General features: G+C 32.4%; 1 protein-coding gene and 1 long non-coding RNA gene across 6 annotated transcripts in view; one reads left to right on the top strand and one right to left on the bottom strand.

The window, feature by feature from the left end:
* Positions 1–226: 226 nt before the first annotated feature.
* LOC127738909 (uncharacterized) lies at positions 227–7,721 on the bottom strand. Its single transcript, XR_008000214.1, has 3 exons — positions 7,472–7,721; positions 4,026–5,749; positions 227–3,630 (listed from the first exon to the last, which is right to left on the bottom strand). It is a non-coding gene; the product is annotated as an uncharacterized LOC127738909 (long non-coding RNA).
* LOC127738903 (baculoviral IAP repeat-containing protein 3-like) overlaps positions 7,327–26,351 on the top strand; it is a 90,431-nt gene continuing 71,406 nt past the window's right edge. For 4 of the 5 annotated variants that reach the window (XM_052250401.1, XM_052250402.1, XM_052250400.1 and 1 more), the window contains exons 1-3: positions 7,979–8,045; positions 15,074–15,700; positions 21,467–21,538. In XM_052250401.1, the coding sequence (XP_052106361.1) occupies positions 15,109–15,700; positions 21,467–21,538 (664 nt within the window). In that variant the 5' untranslated portion in view covers positions 7,979–8,045; positions 15,074–15,108. Of the gene's footprint in view, positions 7,379–7,978; positions 8,046–15,073; positions 15,701–21,466; positions 21,539–26,351 lie in introns of those variants that run through there. The other variant, XM_052250399.1, reaches the window with a different exon arrangement.

Below are 26,351 nucleotides of genomic sequence, written 5' to 3'. Positions count from 1 at the left end.
TGTTGAGAGAGCAATCCAGAGATTAAAATACTTAGTTCTAACATGAGTATGTGTATGGTTCCTCATGCAGATAGCATTGTTACCATTTGCTCAGCAATTTGTAATCTCCAACCCAAACTTTCGTCTTAAAAAACTCTTTTAAAGACTTGTATATATAGTTTTTTGATAAAAGCGAGTTACTTATTGCAAATTCAACAGACTTTAATGAATATAAAAATTTGTTACAAAATAATTTATTTCATACAATGATGTATTACAAAATAATTTATGTCATACAATGTACAAGTCTATGGTTTTCAAACATGAGCATAATATTTTGCATTAATGGTGCATTACCAAGAACTTCTGTTGATTCTACATGAAAGAAAATGCCAGTTACAAAATATATATGAAAATGTTCATATTAACAAACTGTATTCTTATTAAATTCAAAAACTTTGAGCAAAATTATTTCCAAATTTTCTTTATTATAGATATGTGTTGTTATACATGTTATATTGATTAAAATAGTTTTCATTTTTCAATAATTCTTACATTTTTTAGTGTGCAATCCAGCTATTGATAATGCAATTTTTAATTGTTACATGTATGTCTATTTTCTCAATACATATATATATATATATATATAATGTCTAAAATTAGCAACAATCAACATCCAGTCTATTTAAGCGTGGATCAGCTTGTGAAAATAAACTGATACAGTTACTGAATTAAAATTATATAAATGTCTAAGAATATAACTTAAACACGCTAATTGATACATTAAAAAGTTCTATTAGATTTTAATTAGATATACGCAATACTTTGTTAGACAAACTAGCTTCATCAGGCGTGTGCATTTATCAAGGTGAAATCGGATGCACGACAAAAGAATATTTTTGTAGCTTAAGGATGTACACCTCTGAGGAGCCAAAATTTTCTAGAATTAAACTTTTTTTCTTAACTTGATTTTTGGGTTTATATGACTGTAAAAACATAATTGGTGAAGACAAATTCTTATGGTGGTGCACTTCTTTTTTTTTTGCTACGGCCCTTTGAAAGTACCAATTTTGATGATTATCTCATTTTTCATCAATTTTTACCTATTTTTGGGCTATTATCGTGAAAAAAAATCACAGTTCCACAATTTAACTTTTTTTCATACTTTCAATAAAGATGAAGTGGAACAATTTGAATAAATTTAACTAAAAAAAACTATGGGTAGGTGTTAATATAAGAAAGTTTTTATCATATGTTGATGCTTTTTTGTATCAAATTTACCATGCTGTCAATTTTGTAAATTTGTGATTTTTCTCAGTTTTAAGAACAAAATGCATATTATTTCAATTTTTTTGTTATAAATGATTGAAAAAATACATATCTAAGAAATTTGAAAAGAAAAAAGTGATATGGGATGTACAAGTTTCTGGTAAAATCAATTTTTGTACCCCTCATCCATTTTCTCAAAATTTTGGCCAAAAAGACTGACTTGATTGGTCGTAAAATTTGAAAAATTGATTACTCAAAAACTACTCATTGTAAATACACAATTTTTTCACAGAGTTGAGTTTAATTATAACATTTTTAAAATTCGTTGATATTTTCCACTTGTATCGCATGTTTTGGAAATAATTCCAGAACGAGTTTTCAACGAGACTGAAACGTCAGAAGAATACATCCTTAAATGACACAAAGTTGGAATAAAAGTTTAACATATTTATTGATATTCTATAAATTGTATGATTTCAAGATTATTATTTTGATTGTTTTTAAATCTTTTCTCATTTCTCTCATTGAGTCCATCAGGTTCATGAGTCCGTAACTGGTGCATCCAAAATCTATCTCTCTTTTGTCTTCCTTGTCCCAATTTTGGTTTCTCTCAATGATTTGAAATGTGACGTTTTCAAAATCATGCCCTTTTCTTAAAAGATGTCTTGTGATTGGGCTGTTTCTTTCCTTTGTATAAAATGACCGATGGTTATTCAGTCGGATGTTGAATGGTGTTTCTGTTTCACCAACATATTGCAACTTGCAAGTTCCACACGTTAGAACATAAATACAGTTTTGCGTTTTGCAATTGGATGTAATAAATATGTTGTATTTATTTTTTGTGACTGTGCTGACTAATTGGGTTTCAATATTGGCGACTATGCAGCACTTACAATTGCCTCTTCCGCATGGTTTATAACCCCCTATTGTCGATGTCTCTTGTTAAGATACTTTAGATGTTACTTGAATATCTTTGAGGTTTTTGGGTGTGCGGTAAGCCATGACGGGAGGTGATGGAAAAATCTCTTTTAAAGGAAGGATCATTTTCAATAAGACGCCAGTGTTTGTGGACAATAGATGAAAGATTTGTCAGGTCAGGATGAAAGCTGACAACAAACGGAATTTTATTTGTCTGGGCCGTCTTTTCTTTGTATTCAAGTAGGTTTGTTCTGTCTTTTTCTTTTGCTTTACCGAAAGCGTCTGAAATGTTTTTGTTCTTATAACCTCTTGATTTAAGTTGTTGTCTGAGTTGTCCTTAAAAGAGATTTTTCCATCACCTCCCGTCATGGCTTACCGCATACCAAAAAACCTCGAAGATATTCGAGTTACATCTAAAGAATCTAAACCATTCTTAAGGACATTAGTCACCAAATACACCATGATTTCTCATTAGCATTGTTGTTTGTTGTTGGCTCATTTTCAAGTTATCTGATGAGAAGTTCACGTATAACGAAGTTTTAAAAAAGTCCTCACACTTTTGTATCAACTTGTGGCAAAAGTCTAGATCAATTGGGACTCACACTATTACCATGCTTGCTTCTTGCTGGCATTTGGTATACACAACAAAGTCCCAATACTGGCAGTTGGTGATGAACATCTGCATCTGGACTAGCGTGAAATATCTGTGGCTGGTCTTCAGGGTTAAATTTTCGTCGAGACAGAAGTTTTTGTTACTCTGTGCAGCTTGTGGTACAGTTATATCAGCGTTTAAAAGAACATTTGACCTCTATTGTACCTCTGCCACAGGACTTACAGTTCACAATGCCATCAGGGCTGACTCCTAGGAATGAATTGTGTGTATATAGAAACCACACGGAGAACATATTAGGTCTAGGTGGTGGTTCTATTGGTGATTTGTGTATACCTGTCTACATTCATCTTCGTGGTCTACGCCCCATTTGACTGACTGTTTTTTTAAAGGTCATATGTCGAATAACCAGCTATCCTTTTGACAAGGTTGGCTGCAGGTGTTGTTGCTTTACGAACTAGCACATTATGAGCTTTTGATGCTGTTGATACCATAAGGAACTGATGGCTTGATTTCTGGTTGCTACATCTAAATTTTCTGCCTAGTATTGTGAAACAGTATACGAATCTATGGTTTTATCACGAAGGCCATTTATGTCGTTGTTATCTGTCTGTTGAAGTGTTGACAGCAATGGAGGGTACTTGCATTCAGTTGTATTTGAGGCAGGTGGATTATCTATACTTGGTGTCATAATTGAAGTAAACAAAGGCAGCGTAAGGTGCAATACCATACAGTTCATCTAGGACTTCCTGGGGAGTGAGAGGTGCTGCTCCATTGGCTTTAATACTTGCGATATCTTTTGTCCGTCTACCCTTTATATGCTGGAAAATGTCTGTGACAGTAGTTGGAGTAACCTGACAATAAAAATAAATCAATTAGTTAAATTTGGTGTTGAAAATTAACCATACATTGAATATACTGTATAGCTATACACATTTAAATAGTAACATACAAAATTAATCATTTTGCTTACATGTCATCTAAATCTGTTGTTAGCAGATGCCATTAACACTTCTTCTGTATTTTGTGAATCTCCTCACATAAACATTTCAAATGACTGACATATTGATTTTTCTTTTTATTTCAGTTAACATAAAAGATTGACTTGTCTCCTACTTAACATATATCTTTATTTTTTTTTTATAATCCTATTAATATACTGATAAATTCGAAGACAGGATAAACTAAATGCACTATTTGTTCCTGAGTCATATTGTATAACTTTACCAATACATGTTAAACTTTATACCTGAATAGATGTGTAAAAATATACCGCTTTCCTAAATCTGTTATTCCACGGAGAAGCTTTACTGGTTGAGTTAGTTTGTGTGATTCCAATTTTTACAACCATTTCCACCTTGAACAGAATTGCCCCAACATGACTGCATACTTCCCCTGACTTGTAAATGAAGAAATTTTTGTTACATGACATTTTGAACAATGTATCTGTGCTAATGAAACTAAATGTAATATATCAACGGAATTGTTTCATATTTTTCATGTCAGGGCCTTATACAGCCGACCATACGATATGGGTTTGTCTCATTGTTGAAGACTGTAGGGTTGCCTATAACTGCTTACATCCAATTTAATTGAACTTTTGTGGATAGTTGTCTAATTGGCAATCGTACCACATCTCCTTATTTTTATTTCAATATTTAAAACACATAATATATTTATATATATATATATATATATGTTTAATTCCTACGAGAAGGTAACACCTCCCGAAACGAAAGCTGATTTTTATCAGCTATAGTTAGAGTAGGGGATAAGGCGTCTACGCAATGCTAGGCGGTGTTGTCGTAGAAGAGAGAAATAAAGTGCAGGTTCAAGCCCCGCTTGGGGAGGAAGTAAAGAATCAGATATACTCTAACATCGTAAGGTTGATTTTCTAGGCACTTTATATGTAATATTCCATCTTCATGCCTTATATATCATGTACTGTGTTACGACGCTAGATAAAAACTGACGAGGAAAGGTAACACCCGGCCACCGGAAGCTTGATTTTTTATCGAGCCTAGGTGGACGGGTGGTCTAGCGCGCCGGGCATAGTGCAAGGCGATTTGGTGCCACGATATCTCAGTAGCATGAGTTCGAATCCCGGCCAGGGAAGAACAAAATATTTGCTTCCGCAAATTTGCAGATCTAACATTGTTGGGCTGATATTTAGACGAATTATATATACAGAATGTGTTTTCAGCCTTGTATCACCATATATCACTGGTGATCCGATTGATAAAATCTGTCGTTGAGTTGTCACTGGTTCAGATGTTCTTATATATATATACAAGTCTAAATTGAAAACAGCGTTCAAACATATGATTGCGTTGGATAAAAACAGCAATTTTTATACGTGTGCATGCAAAACAAATTTCTTGATAGAGGGGTCTAAATACAGCACAAACAACATTTTCCAAAAGACCAAAAAGTGAAAAAGTATATTTTAACAAAACGCATTTGACTAACAGGTCGAAAAACTGATGTTCTTAAACCCTGCTGACTGCCATGGCGATTGCCAAATAAACGTATCACAAGATGTAACAAAATGGATCTTAATTATTAATTTTATACCAAACAGAAAACAACAAAATTGCGGAAAAGATGGTATACCGCAAACATGAGGTGCAAAAATTTGTACACCATATCCGGATTTCAACAATTAATGTCTCTTCAGTGATGTTAGAAATCTAAACGGTATTTGGAAGGCCATATAATTTACCTCAATTTACATATATATAAGAACATTAGAACTCTGGGTCAAAATCGAGTCGTACAGTATACATACCTGCCATACAGGTACAGTGAGCACAGTATACTGTCCCGCTGCTCTTTTCCAAATACACCCATGGTTTATGTGGTTTATTTCTAGCTGTCTGTGACGGTGTGACCTTTGTCTTGAGGACCATGAATGGACAGTCGTCGTCCACTTGGTGGGAAAACACCACTTGTACATGTTCACTGACTACGTAACTGAAAAAGGGAACAAATCAGTATAAGGAACATAAAGCCAAAAGAACATTTAGTTATAGACATGCATGTATGATACTAATAAATGTATATGTATAAAATTATTCAAAATATCTTCAGCTAAGCCTTCAGTACAATGACTATGCTGTATACATATACCTTTTTGAAACCATCTTTTCACCTTTTTAATTTTTATACAGATATTTTTAAAATGTTTTATTTTTATGTATTTTACTTCAAATATATCAAACTTAGTCAAACACTACACTTACAGATAAATCACTACAAAATTAAATTATCAATTAATAAAGAAATGTACATTTCAAGGTAAATTTAGTGTGTCAAAAATAAAGGGTACATGTACATTTATTTAATGACACTGCATATGCATAGGGACATACGTTCAAAATAGTTGACAATGTTTAATAAAACAGTTGTAAATCCAGAGATTGGCATTGTCACAACATGAATATACAGTCAGGATTCTACTTCGTCAAAATTATCTCTCCATTACGCCACCTTATATTTATAATCGTAAAAATGGAAGCCATTGTAGAGATGACGCGCTGTCAATTTAGCTCTTGAAAACCAATAAATTTATCCACTTAGTATCATTACGATCCTTACATGCCAGTTGTATTTTAAAAGACAAATGTATTTACTAGCTATTGAACATCATTTAAAGTACTTGTATGCATTTGGTCAATTTAAAAACTATTGTCTGATCGGTTGTCAGGGGGAATTTTCGAAAGTTCAAAAAACAAAATTAAAATTTTAATTAAATATTTCTTGGAAGGGCAGACTAAAAATATTCAGAGGTTGAAGACTTATTATCCTAGATAACACACACAAAAAATGAAGTTTTTTTGAAGTTATGCATTTTTAAGACCCACCAGAAAAGTTTGTCGTTAAGTACTTTTATTAAAAAAAAATGTTATTCGAACACACCTACTCTGTTGTTATGACTCATTAGAAAGGTATTTCACTTGACCCATATATGTCATCTTTTAGTACTGTAAATTTTTAATGTTTTTGTATCAACCTACAGCCTAAATATATAAAAATAATAAAATCTGAAGCGAGATGATGTATCAACTATTTTTCTTTTATACGCTTTCAAGACATAATAGTCAATTCAAACACGCCTGAACCTGAAAGGTTGTACTCGACTTTCTCTTTTCGATGAAATTATTGCCTATTTTGGAGATTTTTCCCAAAAAAATGTCACTGGGGCGGAGATGCAAATTTATGCTTTGAAAAGATACATCTATTATCTTTCTTTGGAATTTTTTCGGTGAAATTTATGCTTATGCACAGAAAAGATCCACGTGAATTTGCACCTACCATAATCGACTGTTTTGTGAAAATTTGTCTATAATTTAAAAGTTTACAAATATCTCGAAGCTCAATTCAATAATATAAGTAGAAACACATACATAAGATGCATAACATCCTAAATTTGGCACATCATTAAACTTTTAAAGCCCATGGAAACAGATGTAAACAATTCAAATTTACTAACTTCGCCTTTTTTTACCTTCTCTAACAAAGAGTTCCATTTCTTTTGTGATCAGGTAAGATGACTAATATGGAATTCACCACGTGACATAAACAACCCGTTTACCTGAGAAGGTGAGATTACAAAAAAAGCTTTCAAGCACTTTCTTCAAGTAAAACTTGGTTTAAAATCAAAATAATAATTCAAAAACATAGTTTAACACTTACTTGTATGCATCTAACGATTTGTATGCTTTCGTTGACTCTTTTGTGTAGATGGAAGGCGTGTCAATCAAGGAAAGGTAAATATAGCCAAAGGTGAGGTCGGGCCAAGTGCTTCGGTCTGAACTCCATTTTTGAGAAACTTTGTGGAATATCTCTGCTTTGCTTCAACTGACAGGGAATGTGCATACGTCGAGAAATTGTTGAGAGAACTCGATGAAGTGTTTGTTTTATCGGCCATGATTTTTATGAATGGGTCTTGCCCACCAATTGAATGCGCATGCCCAGTGACGTCACTTTCGATTCGATGTATAATGTTTGCAAAACCTGCAGGTGTTTTAATTTGGTAAAGTGATTTCTGTCCAGCTTCCAAACTTATGTTTAGGTATTTGCATAAAGATGTTATAAAACTTTTGTTATCTTTTGACAGAATCCAAATGAGTAAAGTATTCTCGATTTTGAATAAAAATAGGTTGCGAAATTTCCCTTTTCTATTTTTAGTTATTATTCATGTCGTGTAGGTGTTGTCCTTGAGTTCTCGTGCTAGAGACTTGGTTATTATTTTGATATGTAACTACAGGTAAGTTTTTTTATTTCTTTCTCTATCTGAGACTTGATTTTTTGTACATTTGATTTATGTTGAAGTTTAATTAAAGATAAAACAGTTCTAAATTGATATTTCCGTTTACAAAATAGTATAATGGCCGTGAAAATATTATTTAAGATTCTGTATTATTATACATAAGTTTCTCTAATCGATTGGCAATTTAACCCTTTCTGGAAAACAATTTAATCACCGTATGGTTGCTAATAATCTCAAGAGATGATTGGTTAAGTTATAAGCTAAAAGGTTATAACCTTTATAAGCTCGAAATCATCTAGGGAGAAATTGAAATCAGGAATGTGGAAGTCATTTGAAGGGGATTTTCGTTTATCAAAAGTGACAAATCATTTGATAATCATTAGAGAAATAAATACTTATGACTTATTGATGGATTATCGGATTTATCCAATCTCTGATAGATTTATATAGGGAAACAATGAATTGGGCTTTTTATTACATATATTTTTTGTTTGGCATTTTCCCGCTGGTCACCTCAATGTATATATAACTATATGATTAATGTAGATACCTAAAACCCCGGATTGAAATTTGATTATCATGAGATTAATGTTCAATTGTATCACCTGTCAAAGGGTCAACATAGGATATTATACTATAGGTATTTACATGCATTTTGTCTCAAAATAGTGAAATTTTAAGATGTGCATTTCGGTTAATTTAAGATTTTATCAATATATTTGTCAAAAGTATTTGGCACACAAGGGGCAACTTGAGATAATAACAATAAACTATGTCTAACAATACTGAGGGAAGTACTTACTTAATCATGTTAATTGAATTTAGATACGTTAAATAAAACCTATTTTGTAGCTGTACTGTATATAAAAATGAGAAGATGTGGTATGAGTGCCAATGAGACAACTCTCCATCCAAGTCACAATGTGTAAAAAGTAAACAATTATAGGTCAAAGTACGGCCTTCAACATGGAGCATTGGCTTACACCGAACAGCAAGCTATAAATGTCCACACAATGGCAAGTGTAAAACAATTCAAACAGGAAAACAAACGGTCTAATCTATATAAAAAAGAACGAGAAACGAGAAACACTTATAAACCACATCAACAAACGACAACCACTGACCAACAGGTTCCTGACTTAGGACAGGTGCAAACAAATGCAGCAGGTTTACATATTTTAACAGGCACCATCCTTCACCCTAACATGAAAAAGTAGTGTTACATTACAACATAGAAAGACACACTATCAAATATCAATTTAAATGGCTTACTCAATCAAAAAGATATATTATCAAAAAACAAGTAAACATACGATGAACGAATAAATTTGATCTATGAAACAATATAAATACAATATTAATTAAAAAAAGGGGGGGGAATGTAAAACAATGTCAAAAAGACAACTATAACCTTCAACAAAATGGCGTAAAAAAATAACGTACACAGGTTAATTTAAATACAATAATTTCGTTGTTAGGATTACGGAAACATATTTTACAAAAAAAAATGTTGTTCATACTACGAGAACAGAAGTGAAAATTTATCGTCATACTAAATACTTATCAAAGGTGGTACGTATTAAAAATAGTGAGACGAGATATAACACAAAATAAGTAAACATTGAATAACAAAAATGCATTAAAAATTGTGTCAACAGATCAAATTAACACGAAAGTACGATTATAGAGTACTCGCATTTACTGAAAGCTAGTTAAAAGCCAAAAAATACAATAATAAAAAAATAATGCATCAGACTATAATAAACTAAAACTCATCCTAGGGATTTAGTGTTTTAACGCCATGGACAGTCAAAGAAGACATGGCTTGTGTAATGCCAAAATAAAAGTAGCCACAGGAAGTAGTATATTTAGGATATAACCTGATAATAAATATGTATAATGTTATATAAAGATAAAGCAATCTCTATATAGAAAATGATAAACCTTGTGCTTTTAACTTTTACAAATTGTGTCAACAGGTCAAATTAACACGAAAGTACGATTTGAGAGTTTGAGCAGTTACTAAAAGCTAGTTAAAAGCCAAAAACAATAAATAATAAATATTCATGCATCAGAGACAAAAATCAACTAAAACGCGTCTCAGGGATTTAATTAGTGTTTAACGCCATGGACAGTCAAAGAAGACATTACTTGTGCAATGCCAAAATAAAATTATCGACAGGCAGAGCGATAGTTAGGATTTAACCTTATAATAAATATGTATAATGTTATATATAGATAAAGCCATCTCTATATAGAAAATGAACGTGGATGTGTATTAATACATCCTAAATAAACTGTTAACACAGAGATATGTCTCGCCTATTTGTTATTTTGATAATGCAAATGTTGAAATTAAAATAGTAATACTTTAAGATGTAAGTTATGCAAATATTCAAAGTCAATGAACCATGATTGAAGGTACAGGGCTAAACAATCTCCATGGAAATGAGAATTGCCAATGCTAATACAACTGCAAACCAAATACCATTGACTTTTCATAAGTCGTTCCCTTAAAACAAACCTAAACACAAACATTAACTTGTAAACTATGTAAAAGTTTCAAAGTCAATGAACCATAATTAGGGGGTGGGGTTGTATAATCTCCATAGAAATGAAACTTGCAAACGCCAATACATTTGCATACCGAATATCATTGACTTAACATTAGTGGTTCATCTTAAACTGACCTAATCACAAACTAATACATGTAAACTAGGCAAAAGTTTCAAAGTCAATAGACCATGAGTGAGGGGTAAGGACCAAATATTCTCCATGGAAATGAGATGTGCTAATGCTTATACAACTGCACACCAATTATCATTGACCTACCACTAACGGTTCCCCTTAAACTGACCTAATCACAAACTTATACATAAGTAATTGGTTTTCGTTGTCTACAAATATAGTCCCTAGTGTGAACAGTGTATAACTTGCATTTTTTTTTATACACTTTCCCAATTTATTTCTTGATGTTTTATGCATGAATTATTAAGTAAGGGGATGAAATTACATGTAAAAAAAATTTGGGTGCTGAATCTTTATGTTAAGTAGTGATTTGGTCCAGTTAAAAAAGGTCAAAAATTAGAATGTCTGAAGCTGTCAAACTGAATTTTAGCCCCCCTTAACACAGAATTGTCAATATTTTGAGTTAGAGCTGGTAGAAGTTTCTATAATTTTGATATTATTTGTATCAATAGTAGTACACTACACTGTAAAAATCTTTTTGAGATAGAGCAGGTGCAATTTTTTTAATTTGAAATTTTTGTCTTAAAGAAATGCACTACGAAATAACTGTGTTCTCGGGCCACATGGAAATGAGATATGCCAATGCTTATACAACTGCATACCAAATATCATTGACCTACCACTAGGGGTTCCCCATAAACTGACCTAATCACAAACTAATACATGTAAACTAAGCAAAGTTTCAAAGTCAATAGACCTTGACTGAGGGGGCGAGGCCAAACAATCTCCATGGTAATGAGATGTGCCAATGCTAATACAACTGCATACCAAATATCATTGACCTACCACTAGTGGTTCACCATGAACTAGACCTAATCACAAACTAATACATTGTTGACGCCGCCGACGCCGGAAACATCATACCGATGTCTCGCTTTTTGACTCCGTCAAGGCGAGACAAAAAACCATTCGAAAAAAACATAAATTTTGTTATGTATAGTATTTATTTGTCTTTTACATGTTCTACATGAATGTGATCGGATTGTTTTGATAATACCCCGTGATGAGATCGCACTCAGTATGATTCATCCTTCCTGGTTGCTTTATTTTTAGTAACACATTATTTTACTATGTGTTTTATTGAGAGAAAACGTACACACACACATTGTTTTCTTTCAAATACTGCTAATATATAAAAGTGTGTGGATAAAACGAAGGGAATTCGGAGGTTAATCGACAGGTATGTAGGTACAGTGAAGAAATTTTGAGTCGACAACACAAGTCATTTTGTTTACCTGAATAGATTTGTCAAACTTCAGATTTCTGGTCGATTTCTAAGAAATTTCATTATTCTATTTCATTTCATTCGGACTATAAATAAAAATTACAGATCTACATATTAATCTCATTTCATTCCATGTACTACAAAGAAGTACGATGATCAATTACATTATAATTAATTTTACATAAGTATTTAAATAAGGATAGGTGGTATGAATGCCAATGAGACAACTATCCAACAGAGTCCAAATGATGAGGATTTAAGCAACTATGTATAACTGTACAGCCCTGAACAATGAGAAAAATCCATACTGTATAGTCAGCTTTATTCAAAAGGGCCAGACGTTACAAGATGTTAACTAATTCAAACAATTTGATTCTTTCTCAATAAAATTATGATAAAAAAAAATGTAAATAGATATCGAAAAAAAATAATATTAAAAATACTGAACTCCAAGCCAAATTCAAAAAGGGGAAGTCCATAAAAACGGACAAAATTAAACGCTATTAATCAAAGAAACAAATAAAAAACAACTGGCATATTCTTGACTTGGTACAGGCATTTTCCAAAGAAAGTTATGTTAAACCTGGTTTTATAGCTAATGTGATGTGGTTAGCCAGTTGAGCGATTAGGGTTCTTAGAAGCCTTTAGTTTATGCATTTTGGTGTTCTAATATTCAATGTTGTGCACAATTGATCCATAAAATCATCCTTCAGTTTAAACAATGGAGAAAGACTCACAAGCTCAAAGACCGTCATCATACATGTGTTCACCGTTTTAGTGTCTTTATTTTCTCAACTCATTCGTTTAATTCTGTTGTTGGTTCTCCATGTTGATGACCTTTAGGTTTCTTAATAATTCAACATAACTTGTTACATTCAGCTCATTGTTTGTTCTATACGAACTTGCTGTAAACTTGCAATATTATGAGAACTAAAAACAAGCTGCTTGCTAAATATGATTTTAAAAACTCCTTCTTACGGCCCGAAATATTATCATGCAAATAACCTTAAACATATTTAGTGAAAATATGAAACTTTCCGAAAAACATAATGTAATATTTGATAATGAAAATATTTCTTGTGTATTTCCTATTGATTAAAAATCATTTTCTCTCTTCAAAATAACAAAGTGTTGACCATTTAACATTTTTAGTGTTTATTTATCAGACACTTGTGAAAAACCAGAAGATCAAAGAAGCCAGCTCATTTAATTTCACATTCAGATATATTGATGATGTCTTTTCTATTAACAATCCAAACTTTTCTGATAAGATTCCATTAATATATCCTCCAGAACTACAAATTAAAGAAACAACAGACACGGCTTCCTCTGTCCCTTTTTTTAGCTTTATACCTCGAATTTGACATAAGCGGTCACCTCGGTACCAGAATATATGACAAACGAGACGATTTTAATTTTGAAATTATCAATTTCCCCCACCTTAGTAGCAATATACCAACTTCACCTGCATATGGTATATACATTTCCCAACTCATTCAGTATTCAAGAGCTTGCAGCTGCTACTCAGACTTTGTAAAACGTTACCAGTGTCTGAGCAGAAAGTTCATGAACCAGGGGTATGTCAAAGAACGTCTCCTCCTTTTTCTAAAAAAAAGTTCATCGGAAGATACCAAGACCTTGTTGATAAATATTCCGTATCAACTTCAGAAATAATACAGGATGGTTTTGAAATATAGATTCTAGGTACCGACGTTGTTTATTATCTTAATAACGTGTTTACTGTCTAGTCTATTTTTGGTAATATCCATTTGACGTGGATCGGTACTTATACATCCCGTCATTGTGTTATTGTGCTATGGTAAATTTTTGTATTCTTATCTTTAGTTTTTGCTAACTTGCTTTGTCTATATGCCTTTTTGTTTTTCTTTGTTGACATATTTGTTTGTTTTTTTAGTGAATAATATCATAACACAACGTTGATTGCTGTACCCCTATTTTTGACATCTTTACCTATTATGTCTGTTTGTTTTGTTTACACATCGTTGTCAATATAATGGAATTTTATGCGACTGTCATACAAGTGATAGGTTTAGCTAGCTATAAAACCAGGTTTAATCCGCCATTTTCTACATAGGTAAATGCCTGCACCAAGTCAGGAATATGACAGTTGTTATCCATTCGTTTGATGTGTTTAAGCTTTTGATTTTGCCATTTGATTACGGACTTTCCGTTTGAATTTCCCTCGGAGTTCGGTATTTTTGTTATTGAACTTTGTGTAACTCTTACAGAATATACACTGTAGCAAGAACAACCGAATCAGATACCGATTTCAGTTATTCAATTTTTCCTTGTTTATAAAATATAAATATTATAATTACATATTTTCTGGCTATTGTAACACTTAAAATTATTTCAGGAAAATATGAAAATAAATGCTCCAAAATATTTCACTATTTTTCTATTACCACTATTTAGTATTTCAGAATGCATTTCTTCCGCTACATACACTATTTACAGCTTTCATCTGGCATTATATGAATATGACAGTTCTTATCCATTCGTTTGGTATGTTTGAGCTTTAGATTTTGCCATTTGATTACGGACTTTCCGTTTTGAATTTTCTTCGGAGTTCGGTATTTTTGTTATTTTAATTTTTACATACTCAAGTTTATTATTAAAACAAGGTTCAGCCCACCTTTTTTCTTAAAATGTGCTGTACCAAGTCAGATATATGGCAGTTGTTATCAAATAGTCCGTTTCTATGTATGTTGGCGTTTGTTTTCGTAGCAGATCAGTGTTTCTGTTGTCTCGTTGTTTTCCTTATATAGTTGATGTGTTTTCCCCGGTTTTGGTTTGAGACCCGAATTTGATTTCGCTTAATCGATTTATGACTATTGACCAGCGGTATACTACTGTTGACTTTATTTATTGCATTCCTTTAGATCAAACTTTGCTTAGGTTTATGCTTATTTTTCATACCTTAAATCTTATTTTATAACTTTTTATAAAAGGTGAATTTTTATCTCTTGGTGTTGGTTGTGTAGAAGAATTACACAAAATGTGTTAATATATTGATTTGTTTATATTTTAGATATTGAGGCTGATAAATATTGATACTTAGCAGCTATGGATTTCAATTTTCTACGAGATTTATTCATTTTAGTTTGTACAATGGGATTTTTTAAATGGATAATTGGTTTGAAATTACTCCTTGACAACTTCTTCAGTAGGATTTTATCCGTATACTGTTTAAGTATAAATGGCAAAAATACATTATGTGTTAAACCTTTGAAAAACTGTGTCCCAAAAAGATGTCTATCTGGTCGTAATGATACCTTGAGATTAGGACATCATTTGCTACGAATACAAGTTTATATATTCAGTTTAGATTTATATATAAATAGGAGACCTTATTTATCATTTCATGCAAAAATGCGATTTGAGTGGGCAAGATTAGAGTCTTTTTACACTGCACCTAATACTCTTGGTGTCTCAACGATTAAGCTTGCGAATGCAGGTTTTTATTACACTGGAGTTGGACATAATTGTCGATGCACATTTTGCGGATTCAGTTACCAAAATTGGAATAATGGAGACAATCCTAAGATGATACATAGACGATTCCAACCTGACTGTCCGTTTTTGGTATCAACTCTTATTGCAGTCAATATTCCAATAAGTGAATTAGAAAGAAGAAGATCTCCAGTGTTTTCTATTAGTAAGTAAAATATATTTATTCTATGCCAGTATTATTTGTGGAGTTTATGATTGATTGATTGAAGTTTACTTTACGTCCAGTGGGATGTTGAGGTTATGGTTGGTTTCATTATTATTAGACTATTTTTTATATTTCTCTTCTTGGTGAACAAAAATCATAATTCAGTTTACGTTCGCGACTGGGTGACAGTTTACAAATTAACAAGTTATGTACCTTGTGTTATGAAAAGTATATAGGTAACTTTTTTATAGACGAGTGCTTGTGATGTTCATCCCCGTCTGCATGTCTATTGGCTTTTAGTACCCTCATAAAAATTGAACTTATATTGTCCTTTTGTATTTCTACGGAAAAAATCAGCCGTCATATATTTAAACTTACAAAATGTTATGCTAAAGGTTTATTGTAAAATTGACACCGCAAAAAAGAAAACCGAGTAATCAAAATGCTCACTCTAAATTAAAATATTCTTAATTCAAACTGTGTTATTTTAACTTGCAAATGCTAGTGTTAAATATGTTTAGCCATGGTTTTGTAGTGAAATGCTCGTTACGTTGAGTTGAAACTATTTTATGTTGAGTTAACATTACATAATGTTTACTTGAAACTAGGAAATGCTCAGTCATCGACCTCGATTGCTATGGTTACAAATTAATATAAAGCGCTTGAATTTTATAATGTTGACTTTGAAATAAAATGGCAGGTTAAGATAGAACGAATTATATCAGTAAAACAGGATAGGCTTATCGTATAGAATGTTTACTAGAAACTACACGATGTAAAGTTGAAAGCACATGATTTTTCATTTTCTATATAGAGATTGCTTTATCTATATATAACATTATACATATTTATTATCAGGTTATATCCTAAATATCCTACTTCCTCTGGCTACTTTTATTTTGGCATTGCACAAGCCATGTCTTCTTTGACTGTCCATGCCGTTAAACACTAAATCCCTAGGATGAGTTTTAATTTATTATAGTCTGATGCATGATTTTTTTATTATTGTTTTTTTGGATTTTAACTAGCTTTCAGTAACTGCGAGTACTCTCTAATCGTACTTTCGTGTTAATTTGACCTGTTGACACAATTTTCAATGCATTTTTGTTATTCAATGTTTACTTACTTTGTGTTATATCTCGTCTCACTATTTTTAATACGTACCACATTTGATACGTATTTAGTATGACGATAAATTTTCACTTCTGTTCTCGTAGTATGAACAACAAATTTATTTATTTTGTGAACACCATTTCCGTACTCCATGTACTCCTTACAACAAAATTATTATATTTACCTATGTACGTTATTTTGTTTAAAGCAATTTTGTCCAAGGTTATAGTGTGTCTTTCTATGTCGTTATGTTACACTACTATTTCAGGTTAGGGTGAAGGTTGGCGCCTGTTAGAACGTTTAAACCCGCTGCATTTGTTTGCACCTGTCCTTAGTCATGAACCTGTTGTTCAGTGGTTGTCGTTTGTTGATGTGGTTCATAAGTGTTTCTCTTTTCTCGTTTTTTTTAAATAGATAAGACCGTTGGTTTTCCTGATTGGATTGTTTTACACTAGTAATATTTTGGGGCCCTTTATAGCTTGCTGTTCGGTGTGTGCCAAGGCTCCGTGTTGAAGGCCTTTCTTTGACCTATAATTGTTAACTTTATGACTTGGCAGGAGGGTTGTCTCATTGGCACTCATACCACATCTTCTTATTACTATATATGATGATAAGATATGTCAACATAACATATGATCATACTAAAATGATAGACTTACCGAACAGTGTGTTGACTTGAAACTATACATTGTTAAGTTCAGATACTTATAGATTATCGTTGGTCATCTCAACGAGATTGATTTTCTCGTTTGAGCCGGTACGGCGAAAGTGAGAAAAGCAATCGAGTTGAGATGACCAATGATAATCTGTTTATCGCTATTTTGCCTATGACGACTTTGATTTTTATATTGCCAACGGCACGTGCGCCATTAGTTTTTAGCGATAACTTTTCATATCACTTAACTGTGCTGAGAAAGGAAATTAGCAGTCCGTAAGATCAAAGGAAAATTTCATAAAATATCGATAAATCATGTTATGGAAAGATGATGCTGATGAATGGCTGTCTAACGTCAAGTCTATATGCAAATCTAGAACGAGAACATGTTGATGCGATATGAATAGCAATGATTTTTTACGTACTAGTCCACAAGGTAACAGTCCGCAGTCAGACATATCACCCTACCCGGCACATTATTCTGAATCCGAACCAAACGGTCTTTATTATTATTTCTTAATGTCGCATGCTTATCTGAAAAGCAGCAAACACCTAGTTTAAAGTCTTTGGTTTGAATAAGCCTGGATTTCGAACCCACTTCCTTCCTTCCGCACTCAAGACGAACACTTTACCACAAGACCACCGAAGCGGTGTGTTCAGGTTAGAAAGGAAGATCTTATATAATTATAATGTAACGAAAGGCTTATCATATAAAACGATGACTTGAAACTACATTATGTAGACTTGAGAAAACATTATGTGAACCTAATATAACACGGTGTTATTTTAGATCCTTATAATTTACGACATGATTATTATATAGTATATAGGCTTGGTTTTCTTGATGTGTTGAAGACCCATTGGTGGCCTTCGGCTGTTTTTTGCTCTTTGGTCGGGTTGTTGTCTATTTGACACATTCCCCATTTCCATTCTCAATTTTTTTTTTTGAAGCTATACGTTGTAAAGTTGAATGGTGGAAATTTCTCTATCTTAGTTTCAAATAAAACTAACAACGGAACCTCAAAGTTATTAACTGAAATCCTTTTTTTTTAATATAATTGTAATATTAGTAATAACAGTGACCTTGAACTTGGGCCTAATGACCAAAACTCTAGAAGGTTTTGTCCTTTCCAATGTACAAAATTGCAGGAAATTGTATACTCCTTCATGCTGTAACCTGATAGAAAAGTACCGGATATCGTATTCCTAATACAGTTAAAGGCCAGGTAGTTTTGATGAGATTTGATGGCGTCGACCAAAAATCAATTGATTGCATATAAACAGAAACGAACATCTCCCTCGCAAAATCATTTTTTAATTGGGAGAAGCACTCTTTTACCTCCAGACTTTTATCATATTTTTTTATAGGAATCCTATTAATATCATATCATTTTGAGCTTTTTCTACAAAGATGTGAGCCCTTAAAGTTTGACCCCTACTTATATCCATGGAAGTGTTTCAAAACTTTCTTTGAGTAGTATAGAATTTAAGAAAACGACCAAGTTGGCATTTTTAGATTATTTCCAACTGTTTTAATATTGATACATAAGATATAATTCACCTTTGGAATTAAAGGCAAATAGTCACAAAACAAATGATTTAACAAAGACTGTTGAATCTTGAAGTTGATATCAATAACTTCCAATGAAAATATTCCGTGTGAAAACAATACATTTGTTTGTTGAGAGTACAAATGTATTATTTATATCTCTGTCCCAGTCAACAGTATTTTGACAAACAGTCATGAAAATGTGTAACATTCAAACTTATTATGAAAACAAAGTCATGTACATGTTTTACATTCAATAAAGTTTAAGTCCACTGCTTTGTCATGTTTGTCTTTCCCATGTACAATTCAAAAACAGATGATACATCTTTTCGCTTTAGATTCCATTACTTTCATTTTAGTTCAAGCTTAATGTTGCTAAAATAATATTCAAAATTTGTATTACTAGAAAACCAAATATATAGGTCAACTGAAATACTTTGTAATGAGTCATCATAACATAGTAGATGTGTTTAGTATATCCTTGTTCTGTTTTAATTGTTGAAACTTTAATTGCACCATTTTTTGATACATTTTTTTTTCTCCTTTGACACATCATCAAATCAGAATTAAGGCATACACATTACTTTCTTTAATGAAAAATATTGTAGTTGGTTAAATTTTGTCAAAAATAAGCTAAAAAACTAACACGTCTGTTCGGTCATAACTCCACATGCACACCACCAGGCGACGTCAGTGACATCGACAATGGATAGTACAGTTTAAAAGAGGTATTTTTTCTGCGACAATCTTGACATATGTCTGTTTGAGTTGCTCCCCAAATTCTGTCAATATAATGGAACTATAACCATCTGTCTTAGGCGATTCGCACATTATTGTGTTATTATACACTTGAAACCTCTTAAATCAATTTATAAGTTCCTGAACATTTTTTAAAGTGTTTTCATTTTAATCTTTAGTTAGTGACATAGTAACGAAAGTAAAGGTTTTTTAGATTTACCAGAAAGCTCTCATCGGAACTATTAACAACTTCCATACAAGTGGGAGGTTTAGCTTGCTATAAAACTAGGTTTAAGCAATCATTTTCCTCGGAAAATTTAACAGAAAGCTCTTATCGGAAATATAAACAACAAAAGTAGTACAAAATCAAAGTAAGGTAACTAAGTTCTTGTTCGCTATAAAAAAAAATGTTCACCACGAAAGTCTTTTCAGTTTGGTAGTCTTCTTCATCGTGTTTATCTACATTGGCAACTGACTTCCATATCTTAATGGATGCTTTCACATTCTCTATTCGTTTCGATCGAGTACTTCCGTGTGTTGTGTCATCGCGTTGCTCGTGATTTTAATAGATTGTAGCATCCATCTTTGTCAATATAATTGTTTTACGATTTAAATAATCTCGTCATTTCTTGTCTGTATCGGTGCTGTTTACTATTTACTATTTCTTATTATCTCTTTCTAGGCGATTCATATTGGAATTGAATAAGGTCTCCAATTTAAATAGATTGTTGGTTTTTTTTTATGCTTCGTACAATTCACTTTATCAAGTTAGATACTCCAACTTCCATCTGATTCAGAAGTGTTATATCAGTAAAAGTTCGTCTTAAGTGCACGTTTGCTGAGTGCTTTATGTTCATATAGGCCGGATCGTTGATTTCCACTTCTTCTTTTTGTGGATAGGACAGCATTATATTCTTCCTCCATACAAAAGATAAGTCGTGATAAAAGTTTCGCATGTTCTTTTATGCGATGAGAAATATGTACGTGGTGCATCATTCACTATTTAAACTAATTCTTTCTATTTCTCTTACAAGAGGCTGGTTAATATTCATGTTGACTTCAGCTCTTCCAAGTGTCTTTTTTACGCTATTCTTTGATTGAGCAATATGTCTCTCTTAGCATCCACCATACAAAGCTACTTGCTAAGATGTAAATTTCTATTTTATTCCGCGTATGGATAAATCCTATTTATATGTTACCGATTCACAAATACATCCCAATGCCTCTGGTCCTGCAATGAATGTAGAAGTAAGTATTGATTTATGGCTAACAAAAACCGGGAAGCTTGCATATGTATTTCCTATGATGTTTGTTGCCACTAACGTATGTGACTGATTTTTTTATCTAAAGTTGCACAATACTCATCTTAATCAATGATTGCTTTATATATATTCCATTTCCATTAAATTGAGCGTCTGTTCATTGAAGTTGATTAGTAATTTGTTTTAATAATGTTATGCAACGTTGCCGGTTGTTCTTTTGGATTGAAATATGTATTCTCCTTTGCTTCTTCTATCTTTCGAAAAAGTTTGGTAACAATCCCAGATCCTATCGATCATTTTAGCAACATTTGAAATATTTGATATATGAAACTACCCTATCCATTTTTAGCTGGTTTAAACTTGGTCAAAACCTTTGAAAGAATCTCGTGTACAAAAATGAGTATTCATCAATAAAATTCATTATGTAAATCAAAACAATTATTTTTCAGGAGATCAAGTGGAGAGAACACCTGTCACTCACAACGGATATGTATCGTCATTTCAACCTTCAAGAACAGAAGGTATGCTGAAGTGTAACTATTAAACATCTGTATTTTTCATTTATATGCATGATTTGGTCGCTTCATTTATCAATTTATATACATAATATATCATGTACATCAACACTATATCCTCTTTTCCAAATGGAAATGATAACTTTGAAATGTTCTATTGATAAAGCAAAAAGTAAAATAACAAAAAAATACTGAACTCCCTGGAAAATTAAAAAACGGAAAGCCCCTTATTAATGGCAAAACAAAAGCTCAAACACATCACACGAATAGAAAACAACTGTCAAGTTATGAACTCAGTACAATTAACAACAACAACAAAAAACATTTAACTCATCCGATTCTCTTTTATATTTACTCATACCTCACCAAAGAATTTACCATTTTAAAACCCCTTCAAGACAGCTGTTTAAAAAAAAAAATCATCCTGTGGGTAATTAACGGTTTTATTCTTTTTTCTTGATTTTCATTAATGTGTTGATGAACACTGATCTTCAGAAATGACAAATAAGAGGATGATTAAGAGGATGGTTATATTTCAGTTAGATAGAATTATTAAGATATCCAGCAACCATGATATAAAATAGAGTTTGTTTGAGTTATATTAATCTCAAATTTAATTTATTTTGGTAAGAGGACTACTGCTAACAAACAATGGGTCTTCATGATTAATGTGTCTCAAACGTTTTACGGACGACAATTATTAATTGACTGACCATTACAGTGTATTTGTGCCACCGACAAACATGGATATATTCGAGTTGTTGTACACAAAAGCCCTTCCTTTGGCGGATGCAACTAGGTTATCAGGAACTGCTTGCCTTTCCAGGGAAACTAGTTTCTTCCCACTTTTGGGAGGTCTTTTCTGCTCTATCGTTTTTTTTTCAGTAGTGTTTTGCCGACTGTTGTTAAAGGTTGTTAAATAATCTCGTAGTAGAGTGTTTTTCTGTATAGCCGCGGTTGTGTTTGTCTTTCTTTGACTGGGGGTTTTGATAACCAATATGTTATCTTTCTAATCTTATCTTATCGAACCGGAAATATATGTACAATATACAAGATACCTGACCTTAAGGTCAAACAAGCAAGGATCTGCCATCTATCTGAACAGAAAAACATTTTCCTTATATGCTGAACGGCTTGATTCATATGCAACAAATTGAATACTCTAAAAAAAAATTCAAATGTTGTTTTTTTTTTATAATCAAGCTTCCTACAAGAGTATAACACAATATTATATTTTCCACATGTTCTTTTGTTTTCTTTTGAGTTTTGTAGACTGTAGTTTGTCTTTGATCCTTTATTCGTCATTAACCATTGGGTTGTCAGTTTGTATCACACTTATGAGTTTGAAAATCCCTTTGGTATCTTCAGCATCTTCCTTCGAGGATCAGTGGATAATATGTTTTCATCATTTTTGCTGTTTTAATAAATCCTGCTCCTCCTGCTCCTCCTGCTCCTGCTGCTGCTGCTCCTCCTCCTTATGTTACTGCTCCTCCTCCTCCTGCTCCTCCTCCCCTCCTCCTCTGCTCCTCCTCCTCTTCTTCCTCCTCCTCCTCGTCATCATCATCATCATCATCATCATCTTCAGCCTCACCATCATCATAATCGGCATAAATATGGTTTTGTGTTAAATGTCTGGTTTAAATCTACAGAGGTCTATCGGATAGTCCTCTCATATTTAGTCGATCTTTGTTGCTTTCAGTTGATAACCCATTTGCTTATCATTGGATACATGTAAAATTATTTTTCCTTTTTTGCTTTAATTCAGTAAAAGTCATTCACTTGTTCGATTATAATAACTTCCAAAATCGATAAGCTTTGCTTATAAATCATTCTCTTGATTCTTATGTTATTCAAGTGTACAGGATTGGCTTGCCGATATAAAGCATCGAATGAATATAAAATGCACAAGTGCAAAATCATCATAAGTTGAGTACAATTGGTTGGGATCATTAGAGATTTCCAATAAAATGACTTTACTCGACATATCCGACCTAACTTAACGTATTTCGTCCTATTGCACTGAAGCATGACGGAGGGGAGCATACACTGCATGCATTGTTTGCTCTTTGACCACGCATTTTTTGCTGATATAGACTTAATGTAAAAATCAACCCAACTACTTTTTTTAATCTTTATATATTTTGTTATTAAATTTTGAATGATTTTATTGACAAAAATATGTTAAGGGAATAAGTAAGTTAGCAACTTGTAATCAAATACACCCATCGTTTCTTGTCATTTCACTTGACCCATATTTCAGTTCTTCTCAAAATATGAATTTTAAAAACTTCCAAGTAAATATTTAGCATGACAATATTAAAATAATGAAATCCGAAGCGAGAAGGTTATTTCTTTTTTTTGTTTTTATAAGTTTTAACGTTTAAAAAGTAGATCCAAACACACCCGAATGTAAAAGGTGTACGCGACTAACTTTTAAAAACAATTATTTTTCTATAATTTAATTCAAGATAATTTGACGTGGGCAAAAAATCATATCATTGATACATTTATCAAAGAGTACTTTTTCGTCTTTAACTATAATAATGCATGGGACGAGGTGTTTGTCCATGTATACTTTAACGTGCATTCGCGGATACATGGGTAGAGGGCGTACTCCCCCCTTTTGATCGCCAAATAGATTTTAAAATCTCACGCTTTTCACGTTATCTATACACATTTTTAGTATAAAATCGTCCATTTTTTTTTCGCATCGCTCAGCTCGGCAGTATAAATTCAATTATCGGGAACTACGCCTTCTTTCAAATATCTTGGATCCTGCTATAATCATAAATTGTATAGCACCAAAAAAAAATAAATGATTGTCGTTTGACTTTGATAAATACGTTTTAAAAACAACAATGTTTGAACATTAGACATCTCGCATGAGATTTCAAAGTTTCAGACTACATACTGAATTGAATTTTTCCTGGATTTAGAGCTCACTTAACACGAAAATGTGATACTGACGTGTAACCTAATGGACACATATTCTTGTTTATGATGTTTCTTTTAATATAAATATTTATTTATTTAGTTATATATAATTCCACTTACAAATCATCATGTATCTTTTGTCGATAAATTATCATTACATTTTATAGAAACTACATATAATTTGCTATACAGTTATGTCATACAGACACTCTGTGCTTTTGACATGACAAAAGGTCTTGACTGTTTTGTGTACTTTTTATACTTAATTTGTGGTATGTACAAAAAAGAAGATGTAGTATGATTGCCAATGAGAAAACTCTTCACAAGAGACCAAATGACACAGAAATTAATAACTATAGTCCACCGTACGGCCTTCAGCAATTAGCAAAGCCTATACCGCATAGTCAGCTATAAGAGGCCACAAAATGACAAATGTAAAACAACTAAAACGATAAAACTAACGGCTAATTAACGTACAAAAAAATGAACGAAAGCACAGCAACAAATGATAACCACTGAATTACAGGCTCCTGACTTGGGACAGGCACACCCATGTATACTGTGGCGGGGTTAAACATGTTAGCGGGCCCACTTACTTGGGACAGTGGTGTAACAGTACGAAATAATTGATTAATATTCTAGACTGGATAATTATTCTGTATTTATTAGTTGTAGTTGTTTTAAGATAGTGTTCAGTAACTGTGAATACTCTAAGTTCGATTCATGGAGTTTATTTGGAAATACTAGTAATTGCTGTTTTTGTGCTTCGTTTTAGTCGGACGAGTTAACCCCTTTCTTACTGTTTTAATTGTGAGTAGACATGATCATTTGATAAACATCTATGATCTCTATTGGCTTTAACTTGGACATTTATAAAAACTATGTAGCAAAGAGATGCATGCGTAAAATAAGTTCTCGACATAAATTGGCTAAACTATCAGAATTTAGCCTCAAGCTATAATACTTACGACGAAGAAACCTCAAGCCATAATACATTCGACGAAGATTTAGCCTCAAGCTATAATACTTATGATGATGATGATAATGATGTATGTCTTATATCCAGCGACAAATATTACATATATATCAAGGATGATGAAATAATGATGATAAATGAATGTACCTTTTTGTACATTACCAACACTTACAGTCGCATATTTATATGCTAGGTAACAAGATAGCGTACCCGATACAAAGACACACTTGTCTTTCTTCGATTAAACCAGTACATGCTCTTACTCGTGAATGCATTATGCTTGGTTAAGAACCATAAAATTTAGTCGTAAAATCATTTGATCTGGGGGTCCAACAAAATAATTGAACCCGTAATCGAGGCTAGCCTGCTACATGTACCAGTCAATCCCATATTTAATAAAAATTCTGTTTATATATTTTATGTTTTATGTGCATATATTATTATTCTAGCAACACTTGTTTTGTTTTGATAACACTTTTTTTTGCATAATTTATTTGATTTTTCTCCTTGTTTCTTTATATCAAAAAGCACAGCTTCAATTATCCTTGTGACTTGCTATTGTATTAATATCCAGTAGGCATGCAATTATCATTTTAAATAGTATAAAAAAAAATTAAAAGTAAAGATTACCCCGTTTTGATCCAGACTTCCTTACCACTACATGTAGCATCTAAGATACATACACTGACAAAATATTGTACCCGCATTCAAATTACAATCACCCTGTCTTGTGTGTCCATCTGCCAGTCTGTCCGTTCAACAAATATTTTCAATTTTCTCTTCAAAAGCATTAGTATGCTTAGCATGCATTCTTTTTTCGATTTATTCCTCACACTCCGACATGTATATACCTGGATCCGTATGGAGCGTCAAACTATCAAACAGAGTCCAATTGGTTTGAATAACGAC

This window comes from Mytilus californianus, unplaced genomic scaffold (genome assembly GCF_021869535.1).
Source record: "Mytilus californianus isolate M0D057914Y unplaced genomic scaffold, xbMytCali1.0.p SCAF_4, whole genome shotgun sequence".
Taxonomy (NCBI): domain Eukaryota; kingdom Metazoa; phylum Mollusca; class Bivalvia; order Mytilida; family Mytilidae; genus Mytilus; species Mytilus californianus.
The sequence above is the reverse complement of the archived record's forward strand: the minus strand, read 5'-3'. Positions and strand labels throughout refer to the sequence as shown.